Raw genomic sequence first — 17,198 nt, forward strand, 5'->3', positions numbered from 1 at the left:
GCCACGTGTGAGGCGAACGCCGACGAGACACCTCGCCAGATTCGGATCTGGATCGGACGGCTCACAGCTGACCAGGGCGCGGTCTATTTACAGGTCGACATAGGGGGCCCCACCTTATTGTTGGACGCGTGTAAACCTACGAGAGAATGGTTTCCCCACGGGTCGCGGGATCCGCAAGAAAAGCCCTAATCCCCAATTAAATAACTTAATTCTAACTCCCCCTTTATTTCGCCAAAAATGAATACTTTAAAAAAATATATTTTTTAAGATGATAATTTTTTTATTTCTTAGGAAAATAAATGAATGAACTTTTTTCATTGACTAATTATTTTATTTTTTGAAAAAATATTTTTCAAAATCATTTATTTTCCGCGAAACAAATAGATTAAGTTTAACTTCCGATAATAGATGTATGGTTCAATTAGATATTGGGAAAAAATGGTCTGCTGAAAGACGTGTCCGGCTATTATTTATATTTCAATATGGTCAACTTATTTAAGACCGTTCACGGTATTGACACGTCACTTAGTAAAATCGATTCACAAATCGATTTTGATAAGGCTAGTATTACTCCTTAGATATTACGATACGGAGGAAAGAACGTCGGGGCAAAGTTCGATTTTGGTGGACAAAAAAAGAATATCAAATAGCTCCGCTCAACATCAGATCAATGGTGCTACGACTCCAAAGTCTCGCATTTTTTGTACATAGCATAATACCATATATACTAAGAGGGTAGGGCGGGTCTACTAAATCGGCTTATTATGTGACGTGACAAAATTTACTGGATGTTGAACGTGGCCCACTTATTCAGAGACCCAATTATAAGCTGCCACATCCGAATCAAGCATGTTAGTAAAATAATGTCGAAATAATCCCCATTGCTTATTTATATCTTTTTCTTATTCTCATTATCTTTTTCCTTTTCATACATTTGAATAAAAATCGATTCAAAAGTCGATTGTTTGAGTGTGCGCCATTTACAAATTGAAGATGTGAATGTTTTGTCATTTATGTACATGAACTATAAACTCTATGATCAAGGGGTATACAAGTGTGCATACGTTACATTGTTTTGCTCTTTCCACCAGAGGATGGTGTCTAGATGTTGAGATTGTAGCATGTTATATGCGTGAATGAAACACAGTCTTTGTACTCGATAGACTTCTAAACCTACGAATCCAAGCTTACCATGTAAATCGAACGTATAAATAATCCAAATTATATTTGTTTCTCATGCTCCTCGGAGAGTAAACATGACAAAGTATGTCGATAAGTCGTAACTACTCGATTCATTCGCAGTCTGTGTAGACCCTTGGCACCGACAAGGGCTCTCTCTCGATTTGATGCCACGTGACAAGCCCTTTATTATGTAGTGATCATGTCAAGTACGGAAAAGGTTGGTTGGGGCAATAACCCTTGCAACTTTCAAGTGCCCTCTGTTTGGGTATGAATGCTTGGCAGGGGCATTGACATCGAAGGGGTTTCAAATTCTGCAATTTTCCAGATTCACCGTTACCATTTGTTTAAATCCCCGTACTAACATTCTATATATATATATATATTTTTTTTGAGTTCGTTTGTTTAAAGGAAAGTTATTTCCGGGAAATTATTTTCCGACTTTCTAATGTTTGGATGATAAAAAACTAATCGATCTACAGAGAACATTTTCAATGGATTGAAAATAACAAGCTTATATCAAGGAAAAACGATTTCATCTTCTAACAAGAAGGAAATCACTTTCCCTTTCCCTAAATCATCATATAAATGAAAATTTTTCCTGAAAAATGATTTTCATGAAAAATATATATTTTTTATTATAGAGTTTTCAGTAAAACAAACGTACCCTTTGGCATTGTTTATTTCGTGAAAAACATTTTCCACATTTTCTGATGTTTTGATCGCTTATAAAAATGAGTCAACATAAAATATTTTCCTAGTCAAAATAAAACTTATGCTTAAATTCAAGAAAATAATTTCTTTTCTAAAAAAATTGAAATCATTTTTCAAAATATAACTAAATATCGGTGCTTGAACCAAAAATTTTGTGCTTTAGCACATGAACCTTAACGCTCATTGCCAGGTCCCCAACACTTGGGCCTGGGTCCATTGAGGTTGAGCTTGCGAACCTTGTGCCCATGCTTAGGTCCTCAACACCCTCGCCCGAGTCAATTGAGGCCGGGCTCGGGACCCCATTGCCAGTGTACTATTCCCATGTCGGAGTTCGAGTCCATCAAGGCCAAGGTCTGGGACCACGGTGTTTGTACTCAGGACCCTGACACTGGCACATGTGACTTGGTCCATCAAGGTCGGACCCGAGATCTTGGTGCTTGTGCTCTGGTCCTCGGTGCTCATGCCCGGATCTCCCTCACTCGAGCTCGGGTGCATCGAGGCCGAGGCCTGGACCCCAATACCCGTGCTCAGGTCCATTGATGCCGGGCCTAGGACCCCAAAGTGTCAATGCTCGTGCCCCAAAGACCTAGACCCATGGATATCAATGTCGAACAATTATATTTAGATGTAACATTTTTTAGAAACGTAATATTTTCTGTGAAATAAACGAACCCTTTGATTTAACGGGAAAAGTACCGAAAAAGTCCTACACCTATTGCATTGGTACCAATTCAGTCTTAAACTTTTTAATTGGATCAATTTAGTCCTAAACCTTTTTGCATTGGTACCAATTCAGTCCATCCGGCCAATTTAGGTCGGAAATCGCTGACGTGGATATCGGCGGTCCTGCGATGGCCAACCATCGCCGGCCATCAATTTCTAAAAAAAGAAAAAAGAAAAGAAAATAAAAGAGAAAAAAATAAAAAAAATAAAAAATCTGAAAAAATTATAAAAATTGTTCACATCAAGACGGCGGTGCACATAACCGTCGATGTCCACGTCAGCGATTTGCGGTCTAAATTTGTTTAATGGACTGAATTGGTACAAATGCGAAAATGTTTATGATTAAATTGGTCCAATTGAAAAGTTTAATATTGAATTGGTATCAATGCAATAGGTTTATGACTTTTTCAGTACTTTTTCCTTAATTTAACATTATATTCAAATGGGTAGAGATGTCTTTTTCTCCAGCGTGGAGACCGCATTGTAAAGGTCACTTGTGTTGTGTCCCAATCATGGGCTCGTCACGCGCACATGTGAAAGGCACTTTTGCTAGAGCTTCAAGCAAGGGATTTATTAGGGAATGGATTACGTTTATTAGGGATTTTGGTCGCACAATCTGGTGAAGGTGTTAAGGATTTACGATTAAGTTTGGGTCGGATTGGAAAATTAGGAGGATAGTCCTCGTTACGTCCTTTTCTTTTCAAGACTCGATGTCTCTAAATCAATAGAATGATCTAAAAGAATAATCGACCAAATCGTACTAGAGCACACATGGTTTATACATGTCCCACTCCTTTTTACTAAGTCAAGAGCACGTGTGAGAAAAAGCAGTTTTTTTGTTGAGAATCGCGTACATGCGGGTGCGTATCGGATTATCTTATTAAGGACATTAGGTGGAACCAACGAAGTGTCGACTTAGATGGCAACATGATTCGCTCATTTTTTCACGGTAATTGGAAATACTCCGGAAGTAAAAACTTTGAATGTACTAGATTGATGCGGAGGAGTGCGCCCCTTAAAGATTGTCCAAAAAGGCGGCGGACTTGACTCGGGAGATGGACTTTTTTTTTTTTTGGTCGGTTCTACTCTATTTCTCACTTACGATACACACTCAGACTTGCGCCCCATCTCTTGCAGGGCGTGGGCGTCGAAACCCACATCTTAAACTACGCGGCCCCACCCCTACCCGGGAGATGGACTTACAAAGAGCTTCATATTGCCATAAAATTTCCGTTTCCTGGAAGCGGAATAGTCTTTATCACCGGGGCAATTTCCTTCTTTATCGTGGATATGTTGAACTGTGCAGGCGCTTGGCTGAATGTTGTGTGTCATTCTCCGGGAATTTGGGGATTTGTGTAACTGGTTTTATATGAAATTTGAGGACGAGTAGTGGATTTTTTTTCCACTTTCAGTTGAATGAATTTGGAGAATAAAATGATATTTACTTATCAAAAAAGAAAAAAAAAATTGTATTGGAATGTAAGATGGAAACTAATATCTTGGAATGAGAGTGTTTTTTTTACTTAGATTAATCAAGTTAGGTGGTCATGCCCATCGTATTTTTAGCGCGATGACTTGCTTGAGGCACGTGGATGGAAGGGTTTTACGTGCGTTGTTGAGAATTGATAGAGCCGAAAAATTCGGATATCGCATAGCGTGATAAAGGGGAAACCTAGCATGGAGCGCTTAGGATAGTCGATTGGTCCATAGCCTAACTAATTTTTCGTTATACAACCCACGTCCATCATCATTGATTACGATAGACGACTAAAATTTCAAGTTAGAACTACCTACGTCAACGGTGATGAAGATAGCATTGTGTAACAAAATGAGTTATGCATATTGTGTATTATCCAAAAATCCACTATATAAATTAAGAAAAAATTCAAATAAGGATCCGAAGTGCTCTCATTTTCTCAAATAAGGGTCTGAACTGAACCTTGTGTCAAAAAAGGACATGAAGTGTCATTATTTTCTCAAAAGAGGGCATGAAGTGAATTTTATCTCAAATAAGGGCTTGAAGTAACCATCTCAATCTAAAAAAAGGACCTAACCTCACTGGAGTTAAGGGTATTTTCGTCTTTTAATTTTTTTCTTTCTTTTTTTCTTTTTGTATTTTTTTTCATAAAAAACAAACTCAAAAAAATTAAAATTAAAAAAGAAGAAGAAAAAAACAGGGGGAGGGCTAGCAGCCCTCCCTCGCCTGTGGCCGCCGCCCCACGTTGTCGGCGCCTCAGCGAAGGCCGGCAACCCTCCTAGACCTGGGCGTGGGTCGACGACGCTTGCCCAAACTGGGGTAAGGGCTGGCGACCCTCGACCAGATCTGGGAGAGGGTCGCCTGACCCTCCCGGTTCTGGCGAGGGTTGCCGACGACCCCGCCGGCCATAGCCGTTGCCCCACCGGTGATGGGGTGGCGGCCACAAGCGGGGATGGGCTGCGAGCCCTCCCCTTGTTTTTTTCTTTTTATATATTTTTTAAAATTTTTTAATTTAATTTTATGTTAAATTTATTTTTAGACGAAAATGCCCTTGATCGGCTGGAAATTTTGGTCGGCCGATGGGCCGGCAGGGTGAGGCCTTTATTTGAAACCGTTATAACCACTTCAGACTCTTATTTGAGAAAAATAGAGCACTTCAGGTCCTTATTTGACACAGGGTTCACTTCATGTCCTTATTTGAGAAAATGATGGTACATCGGGTCCTTAGTTTGAATTTTCCCTATCAATCATACGGTGATATTTTCCTCAATATTCTCGAAAAATTTCTTTCAAACAATGTTTTGATCGGCAGGTTAGACATGGATACACATACCTATTGATAGTTAACTTTTTACACTGATGATGTTCATGTTTGTAACCCATCAATCATATACATGACTGGAAGAAGTTTTCTTTAATTAGGTATGAAAACAACGACGGATTGAATGGGTAGGGAGGGGAAGGGGGACGACTGGAAGCCATCACCCCAATTTTTATCATATATAAACTACACTATGAATTTTCCTATAAAGTAAACATGTCTTGGATCTATTTAGTTAGGGTATAGTCTATCTGACCGACCTCATGTTCGATCTTAACGAAGTGTTAACTCCGGTGAATCGCTTCCACCGCCGAAAGGCGAGGTCGGAAGTGGCGGTCTTGGCAATGGAAACGGTTTGTGGGGTCGCCGCGGCAGCGGCAGCCGGTGCTTGTGCAGTGTGCATGGAAGGTTTTGGCGATCTCGAGAGCATCGAGGAGGCCAAGCAAGTGAGCTGCTGTGGCCATGTCTACCATTCGACTTGCGTAGGGGCTTGGCTGTCTCTCCATAGCTCTTGTCCTCTATGTAGGTGCAAAATTCCCCCAAGACCCAACAACAATGAAAGTTGAGTTTGATTAGCAGTTAGCTGATTCATTGCACTCTTCTAGCTTTCTTGTTTTTGGAACGATTGATTGATGATACAAGAGATTGACATATGCCATGACATCTATTGCTCCGTCAATTAAAGTCGAAATTGCGACGTTCTTGCATCGGCTCATTTCATCGTTGCTTGCATTATGGGACGCAGAGCGTCAATTAAACTTGAAGTGTAGGAATTTATGCTGTTTTGGTGCTTCTGATGACGACGCGAGTAATTCATGTGATTCGTTAAATGTAATTGAAACGGTTTATCGAATTCATATCATTCATATGTCTTTTCATTCGAGATAAGTTTTCACTTGCTGGCGAGCACGTGCAGAAGATGTGCTTTTCAGATGTCGACGGGTATACATTTTTATTTTTTTGTCGTGCTAAGTAAAGCATGGAGTTCGAAAAGTCCAAAAGGTCAACTTCACCAATCGGACAATGCGTCCGGGAAACTCTTCCTACTAATTTGATAACGTCAATTGCGATAATTGACTAAAGATGCTTTGAAATTTGTCGAAAGCACTGAAATGCTTTTGTCCAACGGCGTCGTTTTCTTCTTCTTTTCAATCCCTTTCGCTGCCGTCGCCTGCAACTCAGAATCCCCGTCCGATCGTCGTCGGTCGTCGTTCGTCGTCATCACTGTGAAATCAGACCGGCGAACGGACGGCGATCTCAGCAAGCGAGCATCACACCTGCTAGCCGGAGAAGCAGCAGCGTGCATGGATGACGCGAACGCCATCGAAGTCACCGGAGTTGTTCCGGCTTCGACTCTCAACCGCATCGATCTCTCATGCTCCGATATTCAACAGTCGGTGTCCCTGCTCAAACAGGTCTTCGATCCTCTCGAGTTTTTCCGCCATATCGATTCGATTTCCGGTGGTTTTTGATTTGTAATGACGCTGACGGATGAATCCGATGCATTGGGCCTCAGGCGTGCTTGGATTCTGGCTTTTTCTACGTGATCAATCACGGAATCAGCCAGGATTTAATGGAGGAGGTCTTCGTCCAGAGCAGGCGGTTCTTCGGTCTGCCTTTGAGCGAGAAGATGAAGCTGTTGAGGAACGAGAAGCACCTAGGCTATACTCCTCTGTTCGATGAGGTCCTCGATGCTGGGAATCAGATTCAGGGTTTGTGTCTGATGAATTCACTTGTTCCTTTTCGGTGTCTGATTACTGAAAATTGTGCTGCTGCTTAAACCAGATTTAGATGAATAGCTGGTGATTTTGATGGCTTCCTGTAATCAGCTGGTGGTGAGGACACTTCATCAGAGCTGACACAGATATAGGAGCTAGTTGTTTCAAGTGCTAACACAAAACCATGAGTTCTAGAATGAAGATTTGGCTGAAACTTGTTATTATCTATGTGGCTATCATTTTCTGAAGAGCGGTCGAGTAGTAATGATTCCATTGACGTTTTATAGGAGATTATAAGGAGGGATACTACATAGGAGCGGAAGTACCAGAGGATGATCCTGATGCGCAGAGGTCTCATTTTGGACCAAACCTCTGGCCTTCTGAGGGTAACTAGTTGCTTAATATGATATCTGTGCAACTTAAAATTGTTCCTAGTGGTGAATACTTATTTTGGTTTCACCGTTGTGTTTTCGCTAGATATATTGCCAAGATGGAGGCAGACGATGATGAAATTTCATAGTCAGGCATTGTGAGTTTTTGCTATAGATGATAAAGAGCTAGCTATAGACATTAATTTTTGTTGCGAGTTCCGGGATGTAAAAAGTTTATTCCATATGAGTAAAAGATAATACAAAGATCTTCTATTTCTCTGAGGGGGTATTTGGGGCTTTTTTAGTACCCAATGGTCACCATCTTCCCCTTCCACTTGCATCAGATTGTGCCAAGTTCTTTTAATGCCCAGGGAGAGTTAAATTGCCTACTTATGCTCTCTTGGGCTCTTATCCTATGTTGGTCAAAGTGTAAATCTCTTCTAGTTATTTGTAACTGCTGAGTAAACAATTTCTAGGATATCATTCCAAAGCTACGATGCTGCAATTTGAATAAAATATTGTTAGTTGTCAAGATTTACTATTAATCACACTGACCAAGAGCCTCAACTCAAGTGTCTACTTGTTTGTAGTGGTAGGGCAATATTAGAGTCACAATTGCATGCGGTCTCCCACTCAATATCAGTTAACTTTTGGATCTAATTATATCTCAAGAGTAATGCCTAGATGATCTATGCGGGAAGATTAAGTGCAATTTGTCAGTATCAAAAAGTGATGGTAGTTAATTTGGTAATTTTTTGATATGTAAATATGCACATCAGAAATGTGGCGAAAGTAGTTGCAAGAATCATTGCTCTAGCACTTGATCTGGAGGTTGATTTTTTTGACAAGCCAGAAATACTCGGCAAGCCTATTCCGATCTTGCGCTTGTTGCACTATGAAGGTAGATTTACTTCAGGAAACTGCAAAATAACCCTGCAATTCTTTCTTCTCATCTGGTTGACATTCCTTTCTTTTTTTAGGTCTAATCTCTGATCCCTCTAAAGGAATATATGGAGCTGGGGCACATTCGGACTTTGGGTTTATTACCTTGTTGGCAACAGATGATGTCCCAGGTCTCCAAGTATGAAATATCATCCTAAAAACTGTTGGTGCAGACTCTATGCATAGTTATGACTCATGGAACTTTTAATCTCATTCAGATTTGCAAGAACAAGGATGCTAAACCTCAGGCATGGGAATATGTGCAACCTTTGAAAGGGTAAAGCCCAAAAGAACTTGAGATGATCATGTTAGATATCTCATATTTAGAGTAACTTGGACACTTTTGGTGGAAGCCGTCGTGTTAGGATTTATATTCTGGTGATATGTGGCTTACAAATTTAACTTGGAATAACTTTGCTTTTAATCTTGTACTTTTGCTTTATTGGAGCATGTGCATGATAATGTGTTTCCTCTTATACGCATGATTGGAAGATTGCTTCATGGCAATGTTGAATGGATACTACCCCAATACTAGTGACTACTTTTTGACAAAAATCCTTCTTTGTCTGACCTAATCTGCTACTATAGTTCTTGTTCATACAAAGATAGTAATATGCCAGTTTAGAGAGAAAGTATCACATCAGATGGGTGATCTTTTTTTTTATTTTATTCCGCATAGCTTTTTGACAGAACAAAAGAATCTCACAATAATCCTGTAAAATAACATTCTTTCTATGGCTATTTTGTACAGAGCATTCATAGTGAATCTTGGAGATATGCTAGAACGATGGAGCAATTGTATTTTCAGGTAATATGATTTTATAGAAGTTTATATAAATATATTGGCATGAGGTAAGCTTTGAACATGAAGGTTGGAGATTTTCTAAAGCAGGCTACTATAGATTGGTAACTTGTCCCAAACTGTACCAGAATTTCTTCTGATGTACCCTCTTGGCTCTTGTTGATATTTGTAGCCCACTAGTAGTGCAAGATCATCTACTCTTTACATTGACTAATTACTAGCCGGGTTGCCTTGCGAAAAAATTCCAAGCTAAACACAGTTGTTGAAACAGTATTATATGTTGATGACCTACATTACTTTCTACACAGAGTCCACTTTATGAATGATAAACCATAATATATTTATTCTAGTGTTTTTGTTATGACTGCTCTTATTGGTCAACTTTTCCATACTAATATTTGTATGTGTTCTGTGATAAACCACAGATAAGGCTTAACATGCACTGTCATCATGCATGAGAACATGTTTAGTAATATAGGAAATGAGCTTTTCACATTCATCTAATAGGTGTCCTGCAGTTCTCCATATTTAGCAAGGTCATTCTCTCTTCTTTTTTTAGAATTTGACTTGCTGCTTTTTTGCTTCTTTTTGTCAAATCTTTACTTTTGTTTTGTTTTTGCAATCAGGTCCACGCTCCATCGAGTTATAGGGAATGGTCAAGAACGGTATTCTGTAAGGCCTTTTCGCTCTCTCTCTCTCTCTCTCTCAAGCGTGCGCACGCACATTTCTCGTCATCTTTTGGAAAATTCAGCAATAGCCATTAATAAGAGAATTTTGAAGCTTTGTTGAGTCTATGGAAAAAAGTCCAATTGGTTGGGGTACTAGGAAGAGTTGAGTATAATTGAAGCCAATCTAGGATAGTTGTAAGCTGATTCAGAAGGTGGTCCTAGGTTTGAGATCACGTTCTAGTGGCAAGTCAGTTGAGCATGTGATTAAACTCTTAGGAAATTCCTCTCAACTCGAGATTATCTTCAGGGACGATCCACATTAATTTCTGCAAAAGAAGCCTAATCGTTTTTCCTTCCCTAGTTGGCATTTTTTATCCATTTCCTTCTCCATTCTTGATGACTTTTTTTAGCTAAATCTCTGTTAAAAGTCCTGCTTATGCTCATGTTCTCACGAAATGCAGATTGCTTTCTTCCTGGAGCCTAACCATGATTGTCTCGTCGAGTGCTTGCCAACATGTATGTCAGAGGAAAATCCTCCCAAGTAAGCTGTCTTCCGTAGATTAGCTTCTTTCCTATATATCATCCACATGGTGTCTATTATATTTCCTGTGTTGTCAAATCTCGGTCGTAAGATCTAGTTCTTCTCCTCCCTGATTCCAATGACAGACTTTATGCGTTTTGTTTGAGTGCCGATGCTCTGCTTTGAATGTGAATGTCGAAGTGGATATTGCATGTCCAAGGATCATCCAGATTCATATGCTTGGAGTTTTTCTTTATGTTAGAAGACTGCATCTAAGTTTTAACTCCACGTTTCATGAAGAAAAATGTTCATTGACTTGTCCCTGATTCGATCAATTGATAAGATCGATTGCATGCTTGCACAGGGTTGGAACCTTTTCGTGTGGGGATCTGGGTGTTGTATATATCATAGCTACTCCAATATTTCTTTTTTTTTGGTTTTTGTTTTTGGGATCGAGACTCCAATAATTATTAGATTTGGTGCAAATTAGCAAATTTACACTAGCATCGGATCCTAAATTTGTTCAAAATTGCATCACGTGCAGGTTTCCTCCCATCTTATGTCAGACCTACTTGGCCCAAAGATACGGCGATAGTCATGCTGATTTAGATGTGTACAGAAAGGAAGGAGCTTAGAGTTTGCCTGTAAGGAGCAGGAGCCTGTCAACCAGCACTTGCTTGAAGTAGGGGTATGCTTTGAGAACTCGTAAAGATGTGCACGATGAGCCTAGAGGAGCATCAAATGGGGTCCCTGCATGTATGTACATTATAACACATGCATATACAACTAATAATCTGCTTATGTTCATGCATGGAAGTAATAGTTCAGAGGCTTCAGCCTTACTCAGGTCTTCTTGCCTCCGTGATTTGGCTCCTAAATTGGCTGTTTGTACACGCAACTCTCTAAGAAAGGAAATAAAAAGGAGATGCCACGTGCATTTCTCGGCACCAACTTTCCTGCGATTCAATGGACGGACAGTTGCTTTTTAGCGATAGTTTGGGTAGATTGGACTGTACATGCAACTTTCAGCATACTAGACAAGATTTTTCTGGATGAGGTAGGCGTGTCGCTAAGGGCGCGCATGGAATCCATTCTGGAGCAAAATTTCTGCTCCAGAATGCATTCCGGAACAGAAATGCGTTTGTTAAAAAATTTCCGGAATGCATTCTGGAGGAATTTTTGCATTCCGGAGCAAAAACGCGTTTGGTAAAAATACATTCTTTTTTGGTTCCAGAATGAGTTTTTGCTTCCAGAATGTGTTTTGGGCCAAAAAAAAGAAGCTAGTTTTTGTAGCTTCTGGCTTCCCGAATGCATTCTGGCCAAATTTCCTTCTTTACTCTATTCAAGAGACGTTCGACTCTCTTCAGTTTCGTGCCCTCTTCCCCTCCTTGTGACTGCACCGGAACAGCCACCGCACGCGGCGGCGATCGATTTTGGCCCTCACTCTCTCTCCGCCGCTTCCGTTTCTTCATGCGTAGCTCGTGAGTCTTCGATTCCTCCAACTGTTTCATCTTCTCTCTCGTCATTAGCTTTTCCCTTCAGTGCAATTCACGGTGCGCGACGCGGCCGCCCGTTTGGGACACGCGGCCCGCGCGAATCTCGCTCAATCGAGTCGGAATTGAGGGAACAAGATGCCGCGGAGCGGTTTGGCGAGAACTTGATTAGCATGCTGCGGATTGAATTTGAGCCGCGGGGTTTCTGTTTCGAAAGGGCTATGATGTGTGGGTTGTGTGGCTGAATCGGTTTGTTTCGTCATTCGTGTCTAGCTCTGCGATTCGCGGCCCCTCCGAGGCTGAGGCCCTCGTTGAGGCGTGCCTCAACGCGCCCACCCCGCTCCACTACTTGACCGAGAAGCAGCGGGCCCGCGAGGCCGAGCGCGAGAAGATGGGGCTGATCAGCAAGGGACCGGCAGCGAGAGATCGACATGCTGAAGAAAGGGAAGTCGAAACTGGGCGTCTCCGAGAAGCCAGAGGTAATCGGGACCCCGGGCTTGGATTTGATCTCGTTGGGACTGGTCGATGCGGATAAGATTCCGAAGTATGGGCTCACGGTCGAGGATGGAAGGCGGCTCGCGAAGGAGTATTCTAGGGTTTTGATGAGGAGGCATATGGCGAGGCAGGCTGTGGAGAGTAATTTGTTGCGGATGAAGAAGGAGGCGATTGAGGGCGCCGCCGAGAAGCCGCGAGAGGCGGCGCGGTGCCGATTTGACACCTTTCCTCGCAAACCGCTTCATGGAGACACTCACGCCGCCAATTGAAGGGTACATAGAGAAGATCAAGGACGCTGCGAGGACGAGCTTGGCCAAGGAGAAGCTTAGATGATTTTGGATGAAGGCCGTGATTAAAGGTTAGAGCTTTTTGTTGTTTTAGGTGAATTGGTTTCTGTACGAAGTTATGAACTATGTTTAGCTGACGTGTTCCATGTGCTGTTTGAGGTCAGAAAGGAAGATATTTGTCATAGGTTGTAGCTGATTCTTTGTTGACTGTTCATGTAATGCCTGAAGAATGAGCCATAGATGTGTTTCAGGGATGTTGAAATCTTCTTGGTTGATTCGACTCTTTAATTTAGGTGTAGATATTGGCAGAATGCAGATCATTCTGTACAGTTTAGAGTTTGAGCCGTGGTCATTAGCTTCTCTGGGTATGCGATTGTTCGTCCAATTTGTCTATGGCTAACCAAGGTAGCAGTGGAATAGGGGTGGCTATTTGTTTTGCGAGCTTTGCCTGTTGCTTCTAACTACTTACTGCTGTTCCATGACTGTTTGCTACCAGGCACTCGATTAATCTAAAATAAGAAGACTTGGTTGTGTTTCAATAGATGACTGGTTTGCTGGTATTTTGTGATGGCTTGGGAATTGCAGGATACTCTCCAAGCTTCAGGTTTGCAATGTGTGCTCCCAAAAAAACTGAATGCCCAGTGACTCATGTTTGACATCGTTTGCTTTGCTTTCATGTAATGTCTCTTCGGGGAATTGAATGGTCTAAAGTTGCTGTAATTGGTGTGTTATTCGCGTTCCTCTGCTGTTGAATTTAGAGTAATGTCAGTTTCTTATTATTTTTATCAATTTTGAGCAAGTAAGATGTGCAAAGCGAGGGACTGTTGGAAATAATGTTAGAGCAACTGAAGCTAGAAAGCTTTTCTTGATTTGAGGAAGCATTTTTCGAAGAGGGGACTGGCGAATTGGGGTGCTAGTACTCTTAGTCTCTCATTAGGTCTTGCACTTTCTCTTGTTGGGCTTGTGAATGACAGAAAAATTCTAATAAATTTGCCATCTTCGGCTGTTGAGACTTTACAAATGCTTGGATCTGCCATCTGCTGCTTAAAAGTACCATAAATCTGTTTATTTTGCACATGCGAATCTCAAGTTTATCATTACCTTTCTTTTTCCCTTAATTATTTGCTGAAGTTTTGGAGAATGGTCTGAGTTCAATTACCAACTCAACTTAGTTAATCTTCCCTCTGTTGACTATTCTTGGAGAATTCAGAAGAAAGGAAATGCGAGCAGAAGCAAAAAATTTCCCACACAAAGCCCTCATAGCGTCTAAAGTAACAGGAAAATGAGATAATAGGAATCACATAATCTAAGCCCTTACCATATAACTGTATTTTCCTTCTCTGATCTATCTGATCGAGTTTTATCTTCTCCATATACGAAGTTTATTATCCCGGCATTGCAATCTAGGATGGCAGTAGCATACCTGCTGGAGATCATGTGCGAAAGGCTTAAACTACTTCATAAGATTTGGTGATTATCCGTTCACAACTTAACTTTCAACTGCTGTTTCTTGTATTAGATTTCAAGAACACAAGGAACCAAATTCAACAAATCCTGCCAAGGCATGTTTCTTAGAAACAAAGTGATATGCCTCCGAGATGTATTTAGACTCGACATTAAATATGGACATATTTGTGAAGCTGAGAAGACAAATCTTCACAAATGTAGATAGCGACTTAAACCAGTTAACATGGGGCTATCATTTTTGGGAAAAAGGACTTTCTCCACAAGAAAATTTCCTCCTGTTTTATCATACAGATTTCTCTTCCAGAAATTAATTTCTAGAGCAGAATTAGTCATGTTTTACCAAACAGATTTCTCCTCCAGAAATCAATTTCTGGCAAGAATTTGATTTCCGGAGCAGAATGGTTACCATTCGCACCCTAAGCCTACAAAGGATTGAAAATATGACGGGCTAAGATCTTGAGTGCACTTACTGAGACCGTACGCCGCTTTAGCTACGCTGGCTGCTACTTTCGCAGAAATCTTTCTGATCTTTCTCAAAGGTGGATTAGATCAGTCCCTTCTCGAAGTCCTCCTGTAACGCTTGACTAGCTAACGCTTCGGCTAGGTTAAAACACAGAAACAAGCATTGGAAACAAAGCTTTAGACAAAGACTTGGCTATCTCTCTAGCTCTTGTCCTCAATGTAGGTGCAAAATCTCCCGAGACCCGAGAACAGTGATGGTGAGTTAAGTTAGCAGGTTAACTAGTTAAGTATATACTCTTCTAGCTTTCTTGCATTTAAAAAAAAAACAGTTAATTGATTATGCAAGAGATGGAAATGGAAATATATAGTGGAAACAGATGCTATGACATTCATTGTTCGGCCCATTACATCGAAATCGTGACATTCTTGTATCTAGAGATGATCAGTTCTCGAGCGGGTTGGTTCTTGAGTTACAACTGGGTATCCACCTTGTGATTCCAGACCGGAAATCGAATCGGCCAATTTTGGAATCACTACTTCCTGATCCTGCCGGTTCTCCGTTGTACTTGGAAATTAGTCCTCTTTTCATATTTTGTATAAAAAATCAAATTCTTATAATAGAAGGTAAGTGTTGGACTTTTTCACTTTATAACATATTTTGTGAAATAGCTATGTTTTTTGTTTTTTGGAAAAAAACCACCAAAAACTCCAAATTTTGCCATCTGTGACACATTTATCCCGAACTTTTTTTTGTGACACCAAAAACCCCGAACTTTGCTTTTTGTGACACATTTACCCCAATGTATTTAGTCCATGGGCATTTTCGTCTTTTCTGCTTTTTCTTTTTTTTTTCTTTTTTTTTCCTTTCCGGCGAGGGGGGGCCTCGCCGGCGTCGGGCAAGGTTCGCCCTTGCACGGGCGAGCGGGCGGCCCTCGCCCGACTCGGGCGAGGTCGACCCTCGCCGACGTCGGCGAGGGTCGACCTCGCTCGAGTCGGGCGAGGCCGCCCTCGCTCGCCCAGGGCGGGCGACCTCGCCGGCGTCGGGCGAGGTTTGCCTCGCCGGCGTCGGCGAGGTCCGCCTTCCGCCGGCGTCGGCGGCGAGGTCCGCCTCGCTGGGCGAGCGAGGCGGCCCTCGCCGGGCGAGCGAGGGCGGCCTCGCTCGACTCAGCGAGGTCGACCCTCGCCGGCGTCGGCGAGGGTCGACCGCCCTGAGTGGGCGAGGGCCGCCCCCTTCGCCCGAGCGAGGGCCGCTCGCTCGCCCGGGCGAGGGCGAACCTCGCCCGACGCCGGCTAGGGCCGCCCTCGCTCGACGCCGGCGAGGGCGGACCTCGCCCGGGATCGGGCGAGGGCCCCTCGCTCGCCCAGTGCGAGGGCGGACCTCGCCCGACGCCGGCGAGGTTCGCTCGCCGGGCGAGCGAGGCGGCCCTCGCCGACTCCAGCGAGGTCGACCCTCGCCCGACGCCGGCGAGGGTCGACCTCGCTCGAGTCGGGCGAGGGCCGCCTCGCTCGCCTGTGCGAGGGCCGCCTCGCCCGACGCTGGCGAGGGTCGACCTCGCCTCGAGCCTGGGCGAGGGCCGCCTCGCTCGCCCAGGCGAGGGCCGCTCGCCCGACGCCGGCGAGGGCCCCCTCGCCGGATCCGACGAGGGCAGCCCTTGCCCGACGCCGACGAGGCCCCCCTCGCCGGAAAGGAAAAAAAAAGAAAAAAAAAGAAAAAGCAGAAAAGACGAAAATGCCCATGGACTGAATACATTGGGGTAAATGTATCACAAAAAGCAAAGTTCGGGGTTTTTGGTGTCACAAAAAAAAGTTCGGGGTAAATGTGTCACAGATGGCAAAGTTTGGTGTTTTTGGTGGTTTTTTTCCCTTGTTTTTTCATGATGAAGACCATGATTCAATTCTTGGTTCAACCCGAGAACCGAGCCGGTGGAACTTGGTCAAATCGGTTCTTGGGTAGAACTAGTGGTTTCGACCTTGGAATTGGGAACCGAGTGGGTCCTAGGTGGGTTCTAAGTTCGCAGAACTAGAATCGTATCGATTCCTTCTAAAATTGACCTTAAACTGATCAGTCTAGACCGGTTCAGTCCGGTTCTTGGGTTGCATCGGTCTCGGTGCTCACCCCTACTTGTATTGACTCATTTTACTATTGCTTGCATTACGTAACATAGAGCGTCAGTTAATATGTAGGGATTCATGCAGTTTTTGTACTTTTGATCAGCATGCAAGTAATTCATATGATTTGTGGAATGTGATTGATCTGGTTCATGGAGTTCATATTGTTTAAATATCTCTTGGCCAGGATAAGAACATCACAAGTACCATAACTTTCGTACAGTGCTCACTTGATTGTCATAACTTTTTTTGCTCACTTGAGTGCCGCAAATTTGAAAAATCGATCACTTGAGTGCCGCAAATTTGAAAAATCGATCACTTGAGTGCCATCAGCGATTTGTCTCGCCGGAAAATCCGACGTGGACACCGATCGTCCTATATTGCTTCGCTAACGCTGACGTGGACAGTTTTTTAAATATATTTTTGAATTTTTTTATTTTTGAATTACTT

General features: G+C 42.6%; 1 protein-coding gene and 1 pseudogene across 3 annotated transcripts in view; both read left to right on the top strand.

Moving 5' to 3' along the window:
* The first annotated feature begins 6,448 nt into the window (after window positions 1-6,448).
* LOC115684542 (2-oxoglutarate-Fe(II) type oxidoreductase hxnY-like) overlaps window positions 6,449-17,198 on the top strand; it is a 29,199-nt gene continuing 18,449 nt past the window's right edge. Inside the window, exons 1-11 of one of the 3 annotated variants that reach the window (XR_008815719.1) lie at window positions 6,475-6,829; window positions 6,931-7,126; window positions 7,420-7,518; window positions 7,610-7,661; window positions 8,283-8,404; window positions 8,484-8,584; window positions 8,664-8,722; window positions 9,197-9,253; window positions 9,673-9,783; window positions 9,874-9,919; window positions 10,377-10,447. Coding sequence is in view for 2 of the 3 variants with exons in the window: in XM_030609292.2 (XP_030465152.2) it covers window positions 6,527-6,829; window positions 6,931-7,126; window positions 7,420-7,518; window positions 7,610-7,661; window positions 8,283-8,404; window positions 8,484-8,584; window positions 8,664-8,722; window positions 9,197-9,253; window positions 9,874-9,919; window positions 10,377-10,456; window positions 10,980-11,070 (1,206 nt within the window). In the remaining variant the exon portion in view is untranslated. Of the gene's footprint in view, window positions 6,830-6,930; window positions 7,127-7,419; window positions 7,519-7,609; window positions 7,662-8,282; window positions 8,405-8,483; window positions 8,585-8,663; window positions 8,723-9,196; window positions 9,254-9,672; window positions 9,784-9,873; window positions 9,920-10,376; window positions 10,457-10,979; window positions 11,387-17,198 lie in introns of those variants that run through there. The other 2 variants (XM_030609292.2, XM_030609293.2) reach the window with 2 other exon arrangements.
* On the top strand, window positions 11,585-13,785 carry LOC115668312 (uncharacterized; annotated as a pseudogene).

The sequence above is a fragment of the Syzygium oleosum genome, unplaced genomic scaffold, assembly GCF_021117445.2.
Source record: "Syzygium oleosum isolate NSW1041296 unplaced genomic scaffold, Sole_v2.1 Sole_v2.59, whole genome shotgun sequence".
NCBI lineage: Eukaryota > Viridiplantae > Streptophyta > Magnoliopsida > Myrtales > Myrtaceae > Syzygium > Syzygium oleosum.